This window comes from Hemiscyllium ocellatum, chromosome 32 (genome assembly GCF_020745735.1).
Source record: "Hemiscyllium ocellatum isolate sHemOce1 chromosome 32, sHemOce1.pat.X.cur, whole genome shotgun sequence".
In the NCBI taxonomy this organism is placed as follows: domain Eukaryota; kingdom Metazoa; phylum Chordata; class Chondrichthyes; order Orectolobiformes; family Hemiscylliidae; genus Hemiscyllium; species Hemiscyllium ocellatum.
In genome coordinates this window covers 46,568,265-46,590,451 of record NC_083432.1, presented here as the reverse complement: position 1 = coordinate 46,590,451, position 22,187 = coordinate 46,568,265, and the positions used below count along the sequence as shown (strand labels likewise).

The window sequence follows — 22,187 nt, the reverse complement described above, 5'->3', positions numbered from 1 at the left end:
TATGGGTGGATTGCGCTTCGGCGGGTCGGTGTGGATTTGTTGGGCTGAAGGTCCTGCTTTCACACTGTAAGTAATCTAATCTAATTATCTGCCCACTCCACCAACTTGTTAATGTCCCTTAATAATTTGACACTGTTTTCCTCATGGTTTACAATGGTTCCAAGATTAGTCTCATCTACAAACTTGGAAATTGACCTCTCCATACTAAGGTCTAGATCATTAACATTTGTCAGTAAGAGTAAGCATCCCAAAACCAACCCTGGAGAATTCCATTACAGATCATCTTCTGGCTAGAAAAATATCCATTAACCACTACTTTATTACCTATCTCTCAGGCAATTTTGTATCCATGTTGTTACTGTCTCTTTTATTCTACGAGATGAAAGGTTTCTCACAAGTTTGTTGTGTGTTACAGTATCAAACACACCAGCAATGTTTAGACAGGGTATCTTACAGATCCAGGAAAAAAGGGAGCAATGCAGATGCTGGAGATCAGAGTCAAAAAGTGTGGTGCTGGAAAAGCACAGCTGATCAGGCAGCATCCGAGGAGCAGGAGAGTTGATGTTTCAGGCATAAGCCCTTCATCCGGAATATGGGCAGGGAAGAGGGCTGAAAAATGAATACGAGGGGAGTGGAGCTGGGGTGAGTGGAAGGTAGCTGGGAAGGCATTAAGTAGATGCAGGTATGGGGTGATGGTGATAGGTCAGAGGGTAGGATGGAGCTGAGGAAGATGAACGGGTAGGACAGTTCAAGAGGGTATTGCCGAGTTGGAGACTTGGATCTGGGGTGAGGTGTGGGGAGGAGAAATGAGAAAGCTGGTGAACTCCACATTGATACTGTGTGATTGGAGGGTTCCAAGACGGAAGATGAGGTGCTCTTCCTCCAGGCGTCGGGTGGGTTGAATTTGGTGATAGAGGAGGCTAGGACCTGCATGACCTTGGTGGAGTGGGACGGGAAGCTGAAGTGGTCGGCTACAGGGCGTTGGGGTTGTTTGGTGTGTGTGTCCCTGAGATGTTTCCTGAAACATTCCACAAGTTGGTGTCCTGTCTCCCCAGTGGAGAGGAGATCACAATGGGAGCAAAGGACCTAGTAGGTGAGGTGTTTGGATGTGCAGAAAAGTCTCTACCGGATGTGAAAAGATCCTGTGGGATCTTGGTCAGAGGTGAGGGGGGTGGTGTGGGCACAGGTTTTACACGTCTTGTGGATGCAAGGAAAGGTCTGAGAGTGGAGGGTGTGCTGGTGGGGGAGGGGAGAGGGGGGCTGTGGGGGTGGAAGGGAGGGCATGGACTTAATGAGGGAGGAAGGGGAGGGAATGGACTCTGCAGAATGCTGATAGGGGTGGGCAGGGAAATATATCTCTGCTGGTGGGATCTGACTGTAGGTGTCGGAACTGTCCTATAATTGTTTGTTCTGCATCCCATTTTAAATCTCTCCTGGATACTCCATTTGTCCCGTGTATCTCAGGGGAAACTGCTGGGATGCTCCTATTGCCTATGTCCCTTTTATATCTTCCCCTCTCTTCCTAAATCTATGCCCTCTAGTTCTGGACTCCCTCACACCAGGAAAAAGATCTTGTCTATTTATCCTGTCCATGTCCTCTATAAGGTCACCCCTCGGCCTCCAATGCCCCAGGGAAAACAGCCCCAGCCTGTTCAGCATCGCCATATAGCCCAAATCCTCCAACCCTGACAACATCCTTTGAAAGGAGTGAGGTGGGGAGGGGAGTGAGGAGTGGGGCGGGGGGGGAGGGGAGGGGAGTGAGGAGTGGGGCGGGGGGGGAGGGGAGGGGAGTGAGGAGTGGGGCGGGGGGGAGGGGAGGGGAGTGAGGAGTGGGGGGGAGGAGGGGAGGGGAGTGAGGAGTGGGGAGGGGAGGGGAGTGGGGAGTGGGGGGAGTGAGAGGGGAATGGGGAGTGGGGGGGAGAGTGGGGGAATGGGGAAGTGGGGAGTGGGGAGTGGGAGGAATGGGGTGGGGTGAAGGGGGACAGTGCCAGTGAGGGAGGGGAATGAGGAGGAGGGTGGGGAATGAAGAGTGAGGGGGGAGGAGAGTGAGTGAGCCAGTAAGGGGGGGGGGGGGGGAGTGAAGAGAGTGCCAGTGAGGGAGGAGTGAGTGAGTAAGGGAAGGGGAGGAGGTAAGAGAGTCAGTGTGGGATGGAAGAGAGGAAGGAAGGAAGGAAGGGGGAGTCAGCCAATGAGGGAGTGAGTGTGGAGGTGGAGCAGCAGGTACCGGGAGGAGGGTAAACAGTTAATGATCGCGCTGCCAGCCCCGGACACACACAGGGACAGGGACAGGGACAGGGAGAGAGACGGGGGGGAGAGGGAGAGCCGGAGCCCCGCTCCTGAAGGACATGAATCCTCCGGCTGCGGCTGATCTGGTTTTGCTGCATGTTCTCACCCCGACCCTGGAGGAAGGAGGCGGCCCCGGCCCCGGCGCCATCCCCATCCCCATCCCCGGCCCGGGCTCGGGCTCGGCCCCGGCCCCGCTCCTGAAGCCATTCCCCGGGAGAGGCGGCCCGCTGCTGCAGGATGCCGCCGCCGCCTGTCAGCTGCAGCCTTTCGGCTTCCCCGGAACAAAAGGGTCGCGGCCGCAGCTGATGGTTTTCCGGAACTTGGTCCGGCCGGAGGACGGGCTGCGGGGGCCCGGGAGCGGGACCGGGGGCGGCCGCGGGGACTGCTCCCGGGGTGAAGCCCGCTCTCCCCCGGGCTCCCCGGGAGCTGCGGGCCGGGGAGGCGGAGGTTGCTGCTGCCGCCGCCGCCGGGAGGAGCGGGTCTGCTTCGACCTGGCCCGGGACTTTGGCGGCTTCTCGGTGGCGGGCGCCGGGGGCGAGTGGCCCCCGCTGCCGGCCTGGGGGTGCTCGCAGGCGGCCGAGGGGGTGGCGGTGACCGGGGAGAGCTCCGGGACCCGTTCCCCGAGCGAGGAGGAGGAGGAGGAGCCGACCGAGACCAGCGACGCGCTGCTGGTGCTGGAGGGGATCGAGCTGGAAGCCGGAGGAGGAGGAGGGGGAGCGGACAGCGGCTCCCCCGGGGATGACCCTCCCTCTCCCGCCGCCCCTCCGCCTCCCTCCCCCGGTCTGACCGAGCCTGGGAGTCCGGGGGCTCTGCCCAAAGTCCGGCTGAGCCGCTGCTCCAGCTCCCCCAGCCCGTCGCTGCAGAGGGGCGCCGAGGATAAGCTGCTGGGTCGCCTGCCCGGCAAAAGCCGCAAGAGCTCCCTGAAAATCCGCCTCAGCAAACTCTTCCGCACCAAAAGCTGCAGCGACCCAGCAGCCAAGAGACATTCCGTGGAGCTGGACACATCGGCTGGCTGCCTGGTGGAGATCTCCCAGCTCCAGGAAGGTTACACCATCAGAAGGTACAAAGAAACCCTCGCTGCTGTTAACCCCACTCTCAGGGAGGGAGGGAGGGTGGGATTCTGTTCAACCAGAATCCAAAGGTGACATTATACCCCACAGGGAGAAAACTGAGGGACAGAGTCAGGGGCGAAATGTGTGTCTCTGGAGGGGGGAAACACACACATTATGCCCGAAACAGGACAACTGGAGATAGGGGAGGACACTTCAGGGTCAACCGTTGGCTATAATCTAGTGTGAGACCCGGGTCCAGTTCCCACCTCAGGCGACTGTCTGTGTGGAGTTTGCACATTCTCCCCGTGTCTGTGTGGGTTTCCTCCGGGTGCTCCGGTTTCCTCCCACAGTCCAAACATGTGCAGCTTAGGTGCAGGGGTAAATGTAGGGGAATGGATCGGTGTGGACTTGTTGGGCCGAAAGACCTGTTTCCACACTGTAAGTAATCTAATCTTAAAAAAAAACCTCGTCCACTCAACAGGACAACTGGGGATTGGGGTGAGGGGAGACTGAATCATTCCACATTTCAGTGTCATTGATGGAGGGAAATCCTTTCAGTTTTACTCTGTTGAATCTAGTTGCTGACCCACACTGTTCAGGGTAATTTGATGAGGAGGTGCCGGTGTTGGACAGGCGTGGACAAGGTCAGAAGTTGCACCATATCACATTATTGTCCAGCAGATTTATTTGAAATCACAAACTTTTGGAATGTAGCCTGTGATTTCAAATAAACCTGCTGGATTATAACCTGGTGTGGTGTGAGTTCTAATCTTGTCAACTCAACAGGACAACTGGAGAGGGGATTAGAGGAGGCTGAATCATTCCACCCTTCAGTGTTATTGATGGAGAGAAATCCTTTTAAGTTTTATTCTTGACTGAATTTTGTTGCAGACCTTAGGGTAATTTGAGGTCATGGATTATAAATCAGGTGTGGAGCTCCAGAATATTTCCCAATCATCCCCTCTTCCTGTAAGTGGAATTGTCCTCACCACTGTTTGACAGTCATGAAGGATTTTGGGAGAGAAATCAGCAATTCTATCAGCAAGAAGGTCATTTACCAGCAAAGTCAAGACTGAAGGTGGCTAAGGAGCAGCATCAGGAAAGCTGAGCTGAAATGCACTGCTTGAGAAAGTGGCGAAGGAAGTTCTCAGCAGTTGCATTCTAAAGGAAACTGCAAAATTAAAAGGGGGTGGAATATTAGGGCTGCAGGGTAAATGCAGGAGGGATTGAGTTATTGGAGAGATTGACCAAAAGTGTTAGTGCAGGCTGTGTGGGTCAGACGGCTGCCTCCTGTGTTGTATCAATTTTTGACGTATTTACTGCAGTGGTATGCTAACTGTTGGTGATTGTGTGCTGTTTCCTAGTTCACATGCAGGAATGTCAGAGACAGCACCTTGTCAAAATCTTGGATTGTACCCAACAGTTTTGACACACGAGGTCAGGAGAGTATTGCAACATCCCAGTTCTTAGAATTAAGCAGCAATTTTTTTTTCATGAAAGCTCAATGGATCTATTTTGAGTCTTCTCAACATCTTGCCCAATCTAATAGTAATATAGAAAAAATATAATTATAGGCCCCCTTCCCCACCAATTTTCTCCTAAAGGCAGTGTGTCACACTGAGATATTCTTCTTGTTCTCAGAGTCAAACCCCATGGTGTGGGTCTGGTGTCACATGGACCACAGCATCAGAGGTAGCCTGGTTTCCTTCCTGAAGGACGTTTGTTAATGCTGTTGGAATTTTTACTGCAGTCTTTCTGTGTTCATTTTCTGCAGTGCCAGCTCAAAGGCAGGTTTATGAAATTCAATTTCATACTTTGCCAGAGTAGGATGACTTTAATTTAAAAAGTATATCTGGAAGTTTTTAACACTTTTTCGCGAACCAGTGTCAGCAGTAAAAGCGACCCTCAGCCTGTCAATTTTTGCTGTATCTAAAAATCTTTTCAGAAATCAAATCTTTGCATCTTACCAAATCAGTCCTGCATGTGACTCCAGTCCCATAGCAATGTGGTTGACTCTTGACAAGCCACTCACTGATTGAAACTGAGACAAGCACTTCTCAACGGCAACTAAGAGTGGACAGTAATTTCAGCTGAGCTAACGATTTCAGCATCCTGCGAATCCAGACAGGAATTTGGATTCTCAGTCGATGATTGGTTGTCTGGTATCATAACTCAGCTACTGAGCTCTTTGGTATGATTTCACAGAGAATAACTATCCTCACTGAACTGGCCGTTCTATGCCAAAGTTGCGAATGCTGTACTGCAGTTTAATGATTGAGCAAATGAGACAAATTGCAGTTGAGCCCAGGAGCATCCTTACTTGCAGTATCCACACCTGCTTCTCTCAGCCGGGGTCACTGGCTGACTTTCCTGTTCGTTACTCTGGGGATGCTTAGCCCAATTGTATCAACCAGTTCCTTGGAGGAGTTAGCTTTACTTGTGGGTATCAAAGCCTTGACTCTCCTAACCTTGGAAGATGATTGTCACATTCATTCTTTAAGGAACAAAATGTACAGTATGCAACAGTGATAACAAAAATAACACAATGGACTATTCCAGATGTGATCTTTGGTCAGCTTGCAGGTATAGTTGCTCCAGCAGTGGTGACTGAGCCTGCAAGTGCCTAAGCCATTAGCTGTGGAATTTGTTCCATTACTGTTGGGCCTTGCTTCCTACTTTGGGACACACCTTACAAATTTCTTCATTGACCAAGCTGTTGGTGAACTGGCTTAATCTCCTTATGTGTCGAGATGTCATTCTTTATTTTGTAATTCTGTTATGAAGCTGTAAGTCACAAAACAACCATTTCACTATCCAGATTGAGTTGAGAGGCAGCTGCAGCTGAAATTGTTGAATTACTACGCAAGTGTTCATCATGAAGCAAGACAGAGGGTCACTGCTTTAGGGGCAGGATATTACACTTTAATATATTTACTAAATTATAGGTATGTTGCCTGAAAAGAGAAACAAGTCCCATTTACTCTGCACTTCTAAAATGGAAGATTTGTTTTACTTAAAGATCAAGTTGATTAAAATCTTGGTTTTGTGTGTGGAAAATTGATTTAAGGTATTGTAGATATTCTGGCTTCATTAGTAGAACATGGCACAGAAGTTTGCATTTGTAAATGTGTATGATGTCTTGATTGAGAATGTATTGCTGGAATGACTGCTCACTATGAGTGAGAGGCTGCTTTAAAATGATAAAACTATTACTTGATGGAAGGAGTGTTTCAGGAAATTTGTGTGACAATTATAGGAAGTACCTGTTTTATGCAAGATTCTTGATATGTTACAGGGAGGTGCTTTTTTTTTAAAAAAACTATTTGAATTTGCTGTGTTATTTTTCTGATGAACCTAGTGACAAAATCTTGTATTTTTGGGGGGCAGGTTGTAACATTGAGAACTGCAGTGATGAAGCAAAGTCCATGCAGTTTCAACATCAAAAGGTAAGAGAGACAGCGTTAACTGTGCCTCATAATGATGCCAAATTTGGATTTAAGAAAAAACTAGGTGGGTGATGAAGGCTGTGGAAAAATAAAGTTGATATTTGGAGATTCTGGAAAAGAATAATTGACAAGAAGGTGGTGATTACATTAATTTGAGTTTGTGGAGAACTGTGTGGGATGCAGTTAGGAGTTTGGGGTAATAGGATGAGGAAGTGTGGCAGAGCATTGACTATAGTGATACTGGTATCAATAAAGTTGAGAAAGCTAACAACAGGAAAAAAAAGCGTCATGATTTTGTCTGAACCTTGTAGTGGCACATTGTGTGGGGCTGTGTCAGTTCAGTGAAGATTGTACCTTATTCTTTGTCTTGTGGAATCCTGCCCACACTATTCTGCATTGCTGCATTCCTCATCAACTTCTTTGCATAATAAAATTTCATTGCAAATTATTTGTGGGAGGCAGGTTCTGAAGTGACAGCTGAGCTGGTATTTGGAAGTAAAACAGCATTCAGGTCTGGGTTTACGTCATCTACAGAAAACATTGAGTTAAGGAAGTCTTTGTGGAATAATGGGAATAGGTGAGTTGCTTGCTCTTGTATCTTGTGCCCAGAATCAATGGATCAAATTTCAGCCTCTGTGCTGTTTGCTTCTATGATTTTTTTAGTCATGGTTTGAAATGTGAAGTAATTTGGGATTCTTATTGTGTTAGGGCAATGATTTTTGTATTAGTGATGAAACAAAGTAGCAAAAGGGAAGATGAGTTGCAATTGTTAGATTTTAAATCAGAGGAGTGCATGAGCTATGCTAAATAATTTGCTGACAGGTTATGCTTGTGAAAGTTTAGGAAATTTTGGCAACATGATGTTTGGAAGAGTGAGCTGGATGGACTATTGGCGATTCACTGCACAAGACTTGCTGAATGCCTTTTATCTTATTTATCATTTCCACAACACCTTGAAATTTGGCAAAACATCCCATTTTACCTCATTACTTCTGTGACATGCCTGTCAATTTTAAGGTACTGATGGTAAGGGTTACTAAATGTTACTGGTAGTCAGTAACATAGCGGCAGGTGGATTGCAGGGTATAGAACGGCCCCAGGTTTGGGTTCTCGACACACATGAGAGAGGCAGTCAAAAATTGTGAAAGTCTACAAAATACGAGTCTAAAGAGAAGGGAAATGGCTCAAAGTACTGAGCTGCATGGAAGTTACCATTATGAAAATATGTATGCTGACCAAGAAGTCTGTGGTTCCACACATCACTAATTTGGCTACTGGCCAATTTAATTAGTGTGATGATCAAAAAAGCCCTGGACTCGGTGGGTCAGGAGATGGATAGAGTTTAATATAAAATCATGGGATTAGGTGAGGGGTGACAAAATGGATTAGATTTTAAATGAGGATGAGTTTCAGCCACTGAAACAGCAAAGAAAACTGGGTCTTTTGCTCGAAAGGTCATTTAAACTCATTGGTTCCATGTTTGTGGGTGACTGAAGAATGGTGATTTTGAATTTTAATCTGCTTGATGAAGCTTGATCTTGCAGTCTGTGTTCTGTCTAGTCCTTTATAACATAATAGTTATTGGAAGGAATCCAGAGGAGGTCTTATGGGGGCAATTTTGAAGAGTGATTGTTCACTTTAGAAATGGAGAGAGTCCCTGAAAGACTTTTTCAGGCATTTCACAGAATGGAACAAATAGATTCCATCCCCCATTTGTTTAAAATCAATCAAACTCTTTCACCTTCATTCACCAGTGTTTATTTTATCTGATGTGACAATAGTATGTAATCAGTTGTGATGTAAACTTTCTATGGATAATGTGTTATTGAAAGATTCAACAGATATTTATTACGACTCAATATATACAAACATTGCATTCTTCAGACACATCAGTATATTGGCTAAAGTTAAGATACTATTTACAACAGAAGAGCATGCATTCAACAGCATATCATGCTTCAGCTGATCTCCACTCAGGTGGCACCTGAGATGTATAAACCCTCCGATCACCCTGATATCAGCATATCTGCTCACAGTATACTGACCATGAGGCATACCACAATGCACCATAAATGCCTGTGCTTGGTGATCTATTTTATTTCCTTCAAGGTCCAGCAAGGCCTCACATTTAAAATATTGTAACAAGCATCCCCATCTCTTCAAGACCTCATTTTATTCTCCCTCTGTCACATTCTCCATTGCTCTGAATTCAGGGATTCTGGCCCGCTTTTGGATCCCATGCCCTTTTCCATCGCTCGTCTATTGAATGACTGCCCCACCAGCCATTTGGGTCCCAGTCTCTGGAAGATGCCTTCTAAGCATTTTCACTTTGCACTTGTTCTTTAAGGTAGCTGTGATGTGGAGGTGCCGGTGTTGGACTGGGGTGGACAAAGTTTAAAAATCGTACAGCACTAGGTTATTGTTCAACAGGTTTATTTGGAAGTACTCCAGTGTTGTATGATTTTAAACCTTGTCCTTTAAGTTTCTGCTAGAAACCTGTTTGTTTGATCAGGCATTTGGTTACACGCCCATTTCTCTCTCCTTTTTGATTTGATACTATTCTTTGATTGGTTACACAACAGCTGAAAATGTGTTGCTGGTTAAAGCACAGCAGGTCAGGCAGCATCCAAGGAACAGAAAATTCGACGTTTCGGGCCAGAGCCCTTCATCAGGAATGAACAGGAATTTCCTGTTCCTTGGATGCTGCCTGACCTGCTGTGCTTTAACCAGCAACACATTTTCAGCTCTGATCTCCAGCATCTGCAGACCTCACTTTTTACTTGGTTACACAACAGTGAATCTCCTTGATACATTTGACTACATTGAATGAGTTATATAAATGCAAGTTATTGCTGTTCTGTTGGTGACTGCAGGATTCAAGAATTTGCTGACAGGTTAAGCTTGTGAAAGTTTAGGAGATCTTGGCAACGTGATGTTTGGAAGAGTGAGCTGGATGGACTATTGGCGATTCACTGCTCAAGACTTGCTGAATGCCTTTTATCTTATTTATCATTTCCACAACACCTTGAAATTTGGCAAAACGTCCCATTTGATCATTACAGTATCTTTGTTGTGGAAACATTGGCTGCTGTGTTTCCTCCATTACAGCAGTGAGTATTTTAAAATGGCTGTGAAATGCTTTGGACAATCTTGAGTTGAAAAGGGTGTTAGGTTAAAGCCAGTTAGTCCTTTCAAAGTACCTGCTTGAGGAATAGGAGCAGAAGAAACTGTTCGCTTTCTAGTTAAGCGTAACTATGTCAAGTGCAGTGTCTCCTGCAGCAGAGTTATTGCAAAGGAAGGGAAATCTCAAGCCAGACGCAGTCAGGCAGAAATGAATTAGACCTGGAAGCTGCCAGTATTCGAAACAGAAAGGATAGGCTGACAATTTGGCAGGATCCTCAATTCTTTCTGAAGAAGAGACCCACCCAAATTCTTAATCATCATTTTCTTTCAAAGACTGACTGACCTGCAGTCAATCTCCAGACTTGTCAGATTTTTGCTTTTAAAACGAAACTAGTGGTTGTCGCAGCCAAGTGCCTTCTCAGCACGATCGAAGCAAATTCATTGTTGTTCTTACAGATGTGTCTCTGCAGGTTATGGAGTAGCTGTAATTTGGAACGAAAGGAGGGAGGGCCAGCAGGAAACCAGTTTCCTCAGAAGTCAATTGACAAAAGAACTGAGTGGGCGAGTTATAATCTGGAATGTGTTCCCTGGGAGGGTGATGCAAACAGAGTTAACAGGAACTTTCAAAGGGGAATTGGATAGATACTCAGAAGGAGTGTAAGTGGGCAAGTTTTTTTTTAAAAAAAAAGCAAGTACAGGCACAATGGGCTACTGGCTTTCCACAGAAACCGATTTGAAAAGGCAGGGAAAGTCCTGGTTCTGAGGTAGTAACAGTAATGTACTCTTGGGTATTTCGGTTTTTATTGTTGAAGACGAGAGAAGGAGGTTTCTTTTCACCTTCATGCAATTAAAGTGAGGTCCATAATTGAAGGATGCCAGCAAAAGCTTAATTAATCTAACTTTGGGGTGGCACAGTGGTTAGCGCCAGGGACCCAGATTCGATTCCAGCCTCTGGTGACTGTCTGTCTGTGTGGAGTTTGCACATTCTGCTAGTGTCTGTGGGTGCTCCAGTTTCCTCCCACAATCCAAAGATGTGCAGGTCAGGTGAATTGGCCACGCTAAATTGCCTGTAGTGTAAGGTGCATTAGTCAGGGGTAAATCTAGGGCAGGGGAATGAGTCTGAGTGGGTTACTCTTCAGTGGGTCGGTGTGGACTTGTTGGGCCAAATGGCCAGTTTCTATACTGTGGGGAATCTATTCTGTCTTTGTCCTCTCCATTAGGGGGTTTGTTAGGTCAGTTGGCGGGGCAGCCTGTGTGTGATGCAGAGTGACAGCAACAGTTTAGGTAAACCAAATCATCCGCCAACATTTCCACCACCTCCAAACAGACCCCTCCACCAGGGATATATTTCCCTCCCCACCCCTTTCCGCCTTCTGCAAAGACTATTCCCTCCGTGACTACCTGGTCAGGTCCATGCTGCCCTACAACCCACCTTCCCATCCTGGCACCTTCCTCTGCCACCGCAGGAATTGCAAAACCTGCGCCCACACCTCCTCCCTCACCTCCATCCAAGGCCCCAAAGTTTTACCTGCACATCCACTAATATCATTTATTGTATCCGTTGCTCCCGATGCAGTCTCCTCTACACTGGGGAGACTGGACACCTCCGAGCAGAGCACTTTAGGGAACATCTCCGAGACACCCGCACCAATCAACCCCACTGCCCTGTGGCCCAACATTTCAACTCCCCTTCCCACTCTGCCAAGGACATGGAGGTCCTAGGCCTCCTTCACCGCCGCTCCTTCACCACCAGACGCCTGGAGGAAGAACACCTCAACTTCTGCCTCGGAACATTTCAACCCAGGGCATCAATGTGGACTTCAACAGTTTCCTCATTTTCCACTTCTCCCACATCACCCTAGTTCCAAACATCCAGCTCAGCACTGCCCCTATGACTTGTCCTGCCCACCTATCCACTCCACTCTCCCCCGCCCCCCCCATCACCTTCATCCCCTCTCCCACTCACCTATTGTACTCTATGCTACTTTCTCCCCTCCCCCACCCTCCTCTCACTTATCTCTCCACCCTTCAGACTCTCTGCCTGTATTCCTGATGAAGGGCTTTTGCCTGAAACGTCGATTTTAACTGCTCCTCGGATGCTGCCTGAACTGCTGTGCTCTTCCAGCACCTCTAATCCAGAATCTGATTTCCAGCATCTGCAGTCATTGTTTTTACCTAGCAACAGTTTAGGTTCAGTTCCCATTTCAGCTGAGGTTACCAAGAACACCCCAAATTGTCAACCTCTCTCCTCACCTGAGGCATGGTGACTCTGAAATTAAAGCACCACCAGTCTCTGTCTGCCTCTGTCTTTCACATGGGACAACAGACCGATGGTCCTCTGGGACTTTAACTATCTCCTCCATTTGCTTGTTTAGCTTCCTCGTGTATGTATCAACTGTTATCTGGGAAGAATTATTACTGTTTTGGGTTTATCAGGAACTGATTGAGTGCCTTTCATTCACTATTTTGAGACATGTCAAAGTAACATTCTCACCACACAAGCTCCAGGCAGTGATTAACTATAATCACCTGTAGTGAGCCTAACCATCTCCTCATGATACACTATACGATCATTACTGGATTGTCCACCATCAACATCCTGGGGTTACCATTAACCAGGCATTGAACTCAATCAGCTGTGTAAATAATGTAGATACATAATTGCATTACAGATTGGGAATTCTGATGCGAGTAATTTTCCTGTTCACTCCCCAGTGCCTGTCCACCACCAGAATTGGTTACAAAAGTTTCAGGTAGTCTCTCCCAAAATGTGAGCCTGTCTTTAGAGACACTGACTGGGCCTGCTGTGTATTTTTAGGATTTACTGCTCTTTCTCTATCACTCATTTTCAAAAAAATACTTTGGAGGAAATGTAAAAGAGATGACCAAAGACCCCTCAGCGATGCAATTATTATCAGTGCAATGGAATCCACATCTGAGGAATAGTGGTGTAACGTTTTTTTGGTTATTGGGAAACTTGGACAAATTAAGTTAACCTCTTCTGGCAGGGCAGTGTCAAGTTTCTTTAAAATTGTGAGATGTAGGTATCATTGACAAGGAAATTGTGTACCTGACACTTTAGGCACGGACTGACCAATTGTGTACTTGAAACACATTGTGTTTTTATTCTGAAAGTTATATTTGATCATGTCAAGACATCCTAATTCTGGAGCCTGGGAATATTGTGGAATCTTGCAGCATAGAAAGCCACTTGATCCTTTCCGACATGCCAGCTCTTAGAGTGCCATCTAATTATTCCCAGTACTTGTTACTTCCCCGTAAGCTTGCAAAGTTTGCTTTTTGAATATATGTTGAGTTTGCTTCTACCACCATTTTGACCAGTGCATTCCAGATCATAAGAGCTCAGTGTACATTTCTTGCAATTATCTTAAATCTGTCACCTCTGGTTACTGAATGCCCCACCATGAGAAATTCTCTAATTTTGAAGATTTTTTTTTAAGAAATCTTAAGTGTCTCTGAGGAGAGCTACTGTAGTTACTCAGATGTTTCAAAATACCTGAACAATCTCATGGATTCTGGTCAATCTGCTTTGCATTTTCTGAGGCCTTTGACATCCTCTTTAAAACTTACAGCCGAAAATGTGAACACAGTATTCTGTGAGAACCTTAACAAGTGATTTATTATGGTTGACAGTAAGGTCCTTGTTTAATATACAGCGTAGCTCCTAATGTAACTGGACGTGGAAGATTTAAACTGATTGCTGAGAGTTCAACTTATTGTGCAGTGAAGTCTACTTACTCAGTGAACAGTTTCTATTTAAACCGCACCATGGTCTACAGAGTCTATTTCAAAAAGTGTCTTTATGGACCGCAGCAAACATAACTTCATGATAAGTTTTATTACTAGCAAAATGTGGTGAGTGGAGGATTGTACATACAAATGATGTCAAATAATGCCAGCCATTTACTGCAATGCAGTGTCCTGGTGGGATTGGCAGGGGAAATGACCCAATTATCTCTTGTCTGACCAGGAATACTGGTGTCACTCTCTGTCCATGTATTTTAGGCGACAGTGTGCCCGTGGGAAATGTGATGGACGACAAATGGCATCCTACACTAATGACCACTACTTGCTGCAGCAAAAGCTTGTCTGGAGATTTTAGAAGGAAGCATTGAGCTAATTGTAAATATTGCAGAGTATCTATCTGTGTTTGACATTTGAGTTGCTACTGGGATAAGTAAAATTTAATTGGGACAAGTGTATGCCTTGCAGTCTCTGTCTCTGGGGAACTTTATTGACACAATATTGTAGAGTTGGAGTTGAGGAAGGAACTGTGCAAACTCCTCTTGCATAGTAATTTTCTTATTTTCCAATATTAGCCTTTTTATTTGTCACGTTCCCAGTTTGCTCTGTGCTTTCAGGAGTATGCATGAATTCTAGTCCACCTGTGTTTCTTGACTGCAGTCAGGAGATTCATCACCGAGGAATTCCAGATAATCCTGATCTGTCACAATGTTCGTTCATGCAATGTGGAGTAGGACGGGGTGGGGGGTCCAACACTGGGGACCATAGAAATGAGAGAGCTGCTAATGCATCTAATGGGGAATTCCGGAAGCTGTGGATTGCCCGACTAATGGAGTGGTTGAGATGAAAAGGGAGATGCATTTAGGGAGAAATGAGATAAATGGGGGAAGGTGAAAAAGCTGGGCTCATGTGGAATATGAACATTATTGTAGGCTAGTGAGGCTGGATATCTCATCTTAGCATTTGAAAGTCCCTTGCCACTCCTTCTGAAATCCATCAGCTCAGTACTGACTAGAAGTTTGGGATCTGGTCTGTGTAGCTTTAGAAACTTGCATCCTTATCTCAAGGAAGCCAAATTTTTAATTTCTTAAAATGCATGCATTCTTATTCTAAATATTTTAAATATTCATTTATGGGATGTGGAGGTCGCTGGCAGGGCCAACATTTATTGTCCGTCCCTAGTTGCCCCTTGAGAAGGTTGGGGTGAGCTGCCTTGAACCACTGCCGTCCAACTGTTATGGGTTGACCCATAGCCTGCCTTAGGGAGGGAATTCCAGGACTTTGACCCAGCGGCAGTGAAAGAACAGCAATCTATTTCCAAGTCAGGGTGGTGAGTGGCTCAGAGGGAACGTGAAGGTGGTGGTGTTCCCATGTATCTGCTGTCCTTGACCTTCTAGATGGTAGTCATTGTGTGTTTGGAAGGTGTTGTCTGAGGATCTTTGTGTTTCTGTAACTCTTCATCCAGCTATTACAGGGTAATAGAGACTAGAGAATTGGGCCACTTTGCAGAGACACGTTTGTCCTTTTACTCCCTCCTTATGCCATTTATGGTGAATTCTGATTATAATTATTCACTGATTTTTAAAAAATAACTTCTATCACTGGAGGGTTTTTTTTGCCAATTATCTTAATCCCTGTTTTTTGTGACGGTTTCTGCTGCTATTAAAAACAGTTTCCCCGTATTGATTCGAGCAAAGCCCCCTCCTATAGCTCCGGGTCTATCTAGTCAATACTAAACCCAGACACTGGTCATACCATGTTTCTGTTGCCTTTTCCTGGGAACTGGGGTGTGTTGGGAAACCCAAGGACCTGGTTTTGAATGTGTCCCCTGTGACTCCCTGTGATGGGTTGGTCTCTGGCAAAGACTGATTGTTATAATGTAAACTTTTCATCACATGGTACACTGCTTGGCTTTAGAGACTGCAGGGGTTTCTGTGAATGAAGTGCTGTTCTCTGTTTGAGAGAATTAGGGTGGGGAAGTGCGTGCGCTGGCTGTGATCTAGAGGGAAAACCTCTCCCGTCAAAGCACTGCCAAAACTACTGTGTGATTGAGTGCATGCTTGTCTTTGTCACACTACAAGTCAGTGCAAGTCCATGGTGTGCTCCTGAATGGGGTGTGACTATCGAGGTATGGCACATGGTAGGTAATACGTTATTCCCTGATTCAGAAGGTTGTGTGGTCTAGTCTTAGTCTAGAGACTTCTGCCGACCCTTACCCTGACACTCCCAGTGAAGTACTGAGGAAAGGCTGCCTTCAAGTTAGTTACTAGACCCATGCCCCAACTGCCCTCAAATGGATGTCAAAGATCTCATACCACTATTGTGAAGAAAAGCAGGAGAATTGTGTGCAGACCAGCATTCATCCCTCAAGCAAGATCATAAGATGCAAACTGTAGGAGCAGAAGTAGGCCATTCAGCCCATTGAGTCAGCTCTGCCATTGAATGAAATCACAGCTGACCTTATAATCCTCATCTCCATTTTCCTGCCTTATCTCTATAACTCTTGATTCCCTTCCTGATTAAAAATTTGTGTCTCAGCATTGAATGCACTTAGCCTCCACAATTCTTTATGGTAAAGGATTCCACAGATTTACTAACCTAGGAAAGAAAAGTGCTCCTCAATTCTGTCTTAAATGGGTGACCCCTTATTCTGGAATGTGCCTCTGCTCTTGAATACTCGAACAGTGGGGAAGCAACCATTCCATCTCAACCCTGTCAAGGTTGCCTCTTATTCTTAAATCCCAATGAGTACAGGCCAAACCTACTTGACCTCTCCCCTGAGGACAGTCTCTCCACACCTGATATTAGCCTGATGAACCTTCTTTGGATTGCCTCCAATGGTGGTATATCTTTCTTTCGATAATGGACCCAAAATAGTTTGTGGTAAGCCAGCTATGGTCTGACTGGTGCCTTGCACAGTTTTAGCAAGACGTTCCTATTTTTATACTCTGTTCTCTTTGTAATACAGGCCAATGTTCCATTTGCTTTCCTTGTTACTCACCGAGTTTGGATGTTAGTGTTTTGTGATTCATGCACAAGGACTACCGAGTCCTCCTTTTCTTTAGCTTTTTGTAATTTTTCTCTATTCAAGTAACTTTCAGCTCCTCTATTCTGCCAACATGCATAACCTCACATTTTCCCACATTATATTCCATCTGCAAGTTTTTGCCCACTTTCTTCACCTGTCTATATTCCCTCTGCAGACTCTCTGCCTCATCCTCGCCTCTTGCCTTCCCATCAATTTTTAAGTCATCTGAAAACTTGGCTTTTGTACATTCACTTTCCTCAACCAAGTCATTAATGTTTATTGTGAATAATTGTGTAGCTCTAGCCCTGATTCCTGTGGCACTTCACTTGTTGAGTTGCCTTCTTGAAAATATACCCTTTATCCAAACTCTGTCTTATTAATTTACCAATTCTCTGTCTGTATTAATGTGCTACCTCCAACATCATGGCAATCTTATTCAATGCTCTGATGTGCGGTTAACCACCTCATGAAAGTCCAAATTAATTACATCCATTGCTTCCCCTTTATTTTCCTGCTTGTTACCATTTGTCAGGCATGATTTCTCTTTCATGAAGCTGTATTGACTCTACTTGGTGAACTGATATATTTCTAGCTGCCTTACATCCTTCAGCATTTCCCAATAATAGACCTTAAGATTACTGGCCTATAGTTGTCTTGCGTTTCTTTTGTCTCCTTCCCTCTTTAATTAGAGATGCTACATTGACACTTTGCCAGTCCTCTGGGACTTTCCAGAGTCTAAGGATACTTGGAAGAAGTATCCACTATCTCTGTAGCTATTTCCTCTGATATCCAAGGATGCATCCTATCAGATTTATTTGGTTGTTATCACATTGCTGTTTGGGGGAGTTGCTATGTTGTTTGAAATATATGTGCTGTCTTTCTTGTTCCCAATTCAGTCCAGACAAATGCAACTCCTGTGAGTTCTGTCTTCATTCAAAAGATTAGAGATGCAACACTCCTCCATCCTGTAGAAGCTGCTATTCTCTCCAAACTTGCTAAGAAATATTTGAGATCTTTCAGTAACACTGTGTCTCAGATTCATTAAAGGGAGACAAGTGTTCTTGTGGACAATTGGATATTCCTTTAAAAACACCACAAGCCTGTGGGATAACCAGTTGGGAAGTAACTAATAATGGAGGAGAAAGTGAGGTCTGCAGATGCTGGAGATCAGAGCTGAAAATGTGTTGCTGGAAAAGCGCAGCAGGTCAGGCAGCATCCAAGAAGCAGGAGAATCGACATTTGGGGCACGAGCCGATGAAGGGCTTGTGTCCGAAACGTCGATTCTCCTGTTCCTTGGATGCTGCCTGACCTGCTGCACTTTTCCAGCAACACATTTTCAGCAAGTAACTAATGATCCAAAGCTATATTGTTCCACTTCCTTCATTGACATGGTCTTGGTTATTTCGTTTCACAAGGTGACCACGAAAATATGTCAACACACATAATTTACACATTCTGCACTGTCAGCAAAATCTAAACAGCACTGTCAGCTAATTTGTGAGTTGACACATTAAACCTTAAAACATTGGGAATGAACAATTTTCAGCCATTTTTCTTGTCCCTGTTCAAGTCTACAAGCTATTCTGTAAGTTTAAAAAGCACAATCTTTAATCATCCATTTAAACCTTTGAACATAAGAATAGCCCTTCTTGCAGCCGTACAGTGCTTTGAGGTGTCCTGAGGGTGTGAGGAATGCTGTGTAATTGCAGGGGCAGGTCAAACCTTTGTCAGCCTTCTGCTTGGGTGAGTAATGTACCTTGGGGACTTGTGTCCAGCTTCTATTTCAAGTCCTTGAGAGCTGGACACATTAGAATAAAAGTGAAGTTCAGCAATGAAAGAGTTAAAAGGTTCTATTTCCATTTACCAGTAAGTTGCTAATGTCCCATTTTGCAGTCAGACCGAATCAGCAAGTAACATTGTAATAAGATTGCGTTTGCAGGCATTGTGTGCAAGATGAGCTGGGCCTTAGAGCTGTTACAAATTTAACTGCTTTAAAAATGGTTGTAACCTATATTCTCGTATTACTTTACATTGCCTATTTATTTCATTTACATCAGCAGTGAGATCTGAAAGCACTCTATGTTGCACAATGATCAAGTTTAAGCCTCTGACTACAATCTCTGAATATCTAACACACCCTAAGACCAGTGCAATCTGTATCGAAGTACTTAAATCTGAATTGAATATAACAAGGAAAAGAACAGTGCCAGAATTAGGTGTATTTTTGTGGGTGGTGTCGCAGACTGATTTTGAACGTTTTGAAGACATTTAAAAGATTGTATTTCCCCTGCTTTAATAAAATAGCATTCTCTGTCAGACCTGACTTGGGAAAATGGCTAAATTTTCAGAAGCTCTGCCACTATTACCTTCAGAACCAATTGAAATTAAATATTTGAGATTTTTTTCTCTTATTGTCTTGTTATTAGTGTGGTATCTTGGAATCATAATAACCCGAAAGATCATAGAAAAAAGCAAAGTAACTTCTGTGTATCATTGAACACGGAGTTGCCTCCAAGCCAATGTCACCTTTTGCAGCCTTATGGATATTTGTGGATCTATCTCTCATGCAATGCTGACACTCTCATCTCTTCAACAAGATTTGACCAGCTCCAGAGATTTGAATCCAAAATCTAGGCTGACATCTTACAGATGTTGGAGATCCAATGATGCAAGTTTTGAAAAACAACTTGGCGATTCTCCTCCGTGTTTAAATTCATGTTTCATGAACATTGTGATACGAGAAGTATTCTTTCATTCTAATGAAGACATTAATGATTTGTTAACAAAGCTCTGTAGCTGTACCCTAGTAAGGGGACACCTTAGCCAAAGTGGCCCATTTAGCTCTGGGAGCAATATATGTTACAGCTCATAAGAGATAACAAGTTTATATTTATCCCTCTAATTTTTTTTGAAAAAAATTGTATTGTCAGAATACAGGCCATGTAGTCGTCATCACCTTGCGGGAGCTTGCTGTTGCAAATTGGCTGCTGAATTTTCTACTTGGGGGAAAAAAAATTACTTTTCTAAAGTGGTTTGGGAAATCCAGAGATGGTGAAAGATGCGATATGGCAGTAACTCTTGCTGTCACTTATGAGATAAGAGCTAATAAGTGGGTCACCTTGGCTAAGGTGTTCCCTGTCTGGGGTCCAGATACAGAGCTTTGTTAACAAATCATTGATGTTTTTATTAATCTTGGAATACTTCTCATGTTACAGTGTTCATAAAACATCAATAAACAGTTGAGATAAGACTATATCACCATTTTTAAATGCTGGTGGTGGTTCAGCAGAGTTAAAATTGACCATCAAATGGCTCAAAGTGCCGATGATAGCTAGAAATTCGCATATAGGTGGTGGCATCTTGTACACTCTCCTTTCACCTTGCAGAAAATTGAACTCCTCCAACATTCACCATGCACTCCCAGTGCTCATTATCACTTCAGTTTTGAAACTCTCCTTGTTTTTGAATCCCTAATTGACCTTCAGAAGCTGGTGATAAGTCACTGTGTTGAACCACCGAAATGCAGCTGGTGTAGGGACGCACCAAGGTGACTCATTTCAGGATGGAGAGTGTGGTGCTGGGAATGCACAGGAGGTCAGTCTGCATCCGAGGAGCAGGAGAATCTTCATAGTAGAAGTGTCTTCCAAGGATGCCTACCTTTTGAGGAAGTTCCCCTCTCTCTACAAAGAGCTCATTGAGTGTGTTTCTCTCTCTCTCTCACTGCACCCCCCAGGTTATCTCTTCTGCCCTGAAGCTTTTCAGCCTCATTTCCCACCCCACCCCACCCATTATTCGAGTTCCAAGTCTCTAACTCGGCACCATCCTCATGACCCGCCCATCTTCCCTCCTACCTATCTGCTTCACCCTCCCCTCTGACCTATCACCTTCTCCTCCACCTCCATCTACCTATTGCATTCTCAGCCACCCTCTTCCCATTTATCTCTCAGGCCCCTGCCCACAAACCTCATTCCTGATGAAGGGCTTATGCCCGAAATGTTGATTCTCCTGCTCCTTGATATTGCCTGATCTGTGCTTTTTCAGCACCACACTCTCGACTCTGATCTCCAGCATCTGCAGTCCTCATTTTCTCCCCATTTCAGCATGGGGCAGCTGAGGTGACCCCTATATCATGCTATTTTCCTTTGAGCTGTTTTACTAAATAATATTAGATGGTTGTTATTGGCATCGGTTAGGAGTTGAATTCCTGGGGACTCCAGTGAGTAGCAGCAATATTCAGTGTTTTTGCTTGTGCCAGTCCAAGTCCCTTGAGCACAGCAGTGATGAGACTACATCACCAACATTTGTAACTGCACTCACTGCTGACATGAAGAGTTTCTGTTACTGACTGGGTGCATACTCAAATATTCTTAATAAACTTGCCTATGGCCTGAATTTTGCTTTGATTGGAGTTCTCTGACCTTAGTGGAAGTTTTTTTTAATGCAATTTAAAATTAATGAGAAATCTGTTCTCGGACAGTTAATTCAGATGTGTAATTATATGCAGCAATGAACAACTAGGTAATCTTATTGCAATTTATTCCTGGGATGTGGTTGTCACTGGCACAGCTGTGTATACTGCTGAGGTCTTGCTGATATTTGATCTTCTGCTTAAACCATTGCATCCTATCTGCTGATTGTTTCTGATTGCAAACTGCAGGAAAGCCTCAACATTCTGACCCAGTGGCCGTCACCTCAATTTCTGTGCTTGTTATTGTCTTGGGTAGAGAGTAGTTCTTTGTTAATAAGTTCCTGAATTATTCTTTCTCACACCTTTTCCCCATATCTCCAGATCGCTCTTCCTTCCATTGTAGAATCTTATGCAGAAAATCCTCGCTAAAAGTGGCCAATTGAATCCTAGGCAACGCACCTTGAAGCAAAATGACTTTGTACAGAATGTTTGGTCTGAGGCTGCTTGCTTCTCCAGCCTGCCTGCCTCACGCCCCCGTCAGGCCTGCCTGCCTCACACCCCTGTCAGGCCGGCCTACTCCAACCTTGCCTGAGATTTAAGACCCAGGCAAATCTCCGGCAAGGTTGGGAATTACACGGGAATGTCCAGGCATACAGGGGCATTAAGAAACAGCAACAACACAATGCAAATGCAGACGTTTAACTGGAGCACAATGTTGATGTGCAATGGTAGTGTACTTGATAATGTTAAATAAGAATTTCCAGTAAATGCCTTTCTTAAACATAAACTTGTTTAATGCTGTTCATGACCTTTGGTTGTAAGACGGTGAAGTTCTTTATGAAGTTGAAACTGCAAATGCTGGATGTATTTGACAGGTCAGATAGGGAGAGAAACAAGGTTCTGGGGCCCTTGCATCAGAACCCTTTTGAAGGATACAAACCACTGTGAAGTTGTGGGGAAAGACAGCAATTCCTGTGGGCACCACAAGGTCTCACAAACAACTGGGTTGGTGACTGAATTGTCTGCAGTGACGATCCAGTCTGATTGAGAATCTCTGTGTCTTCCTTTGGTGCCATGGT

At 44.8% G+C, this 22,187-nt stretch overlaps 1 protein-coding gene across 2 annotated transcripts in view; it reads left to right on the top strand.

Annotated features, from left to right (window-relative positions):
- The first annotated feature begins 2,257 nt into the window (after nt 1–2,257).
- socs7 (suppressor of cytokine signaling 7) overlaps nt 2,258–22,187 on the top strand; it is a 61,869-nt gene continuing 41,939 nt past the window's right edge. For both annotated transcript variants that reach the window (XM_060848675.1, XM_060848674.1), the window contains exon 1: nt 2,258–3,346. In XM_060848675.1, coding sequence (XP_060704658.1) covers nt 2,346–3,346 — 1,001 coding nt within the window. In that variant the 5' untranslated portion in view covers nt 2,258–2,345. The remainder of the gene's footprint in view (nt 3,347–22,187) is intronic.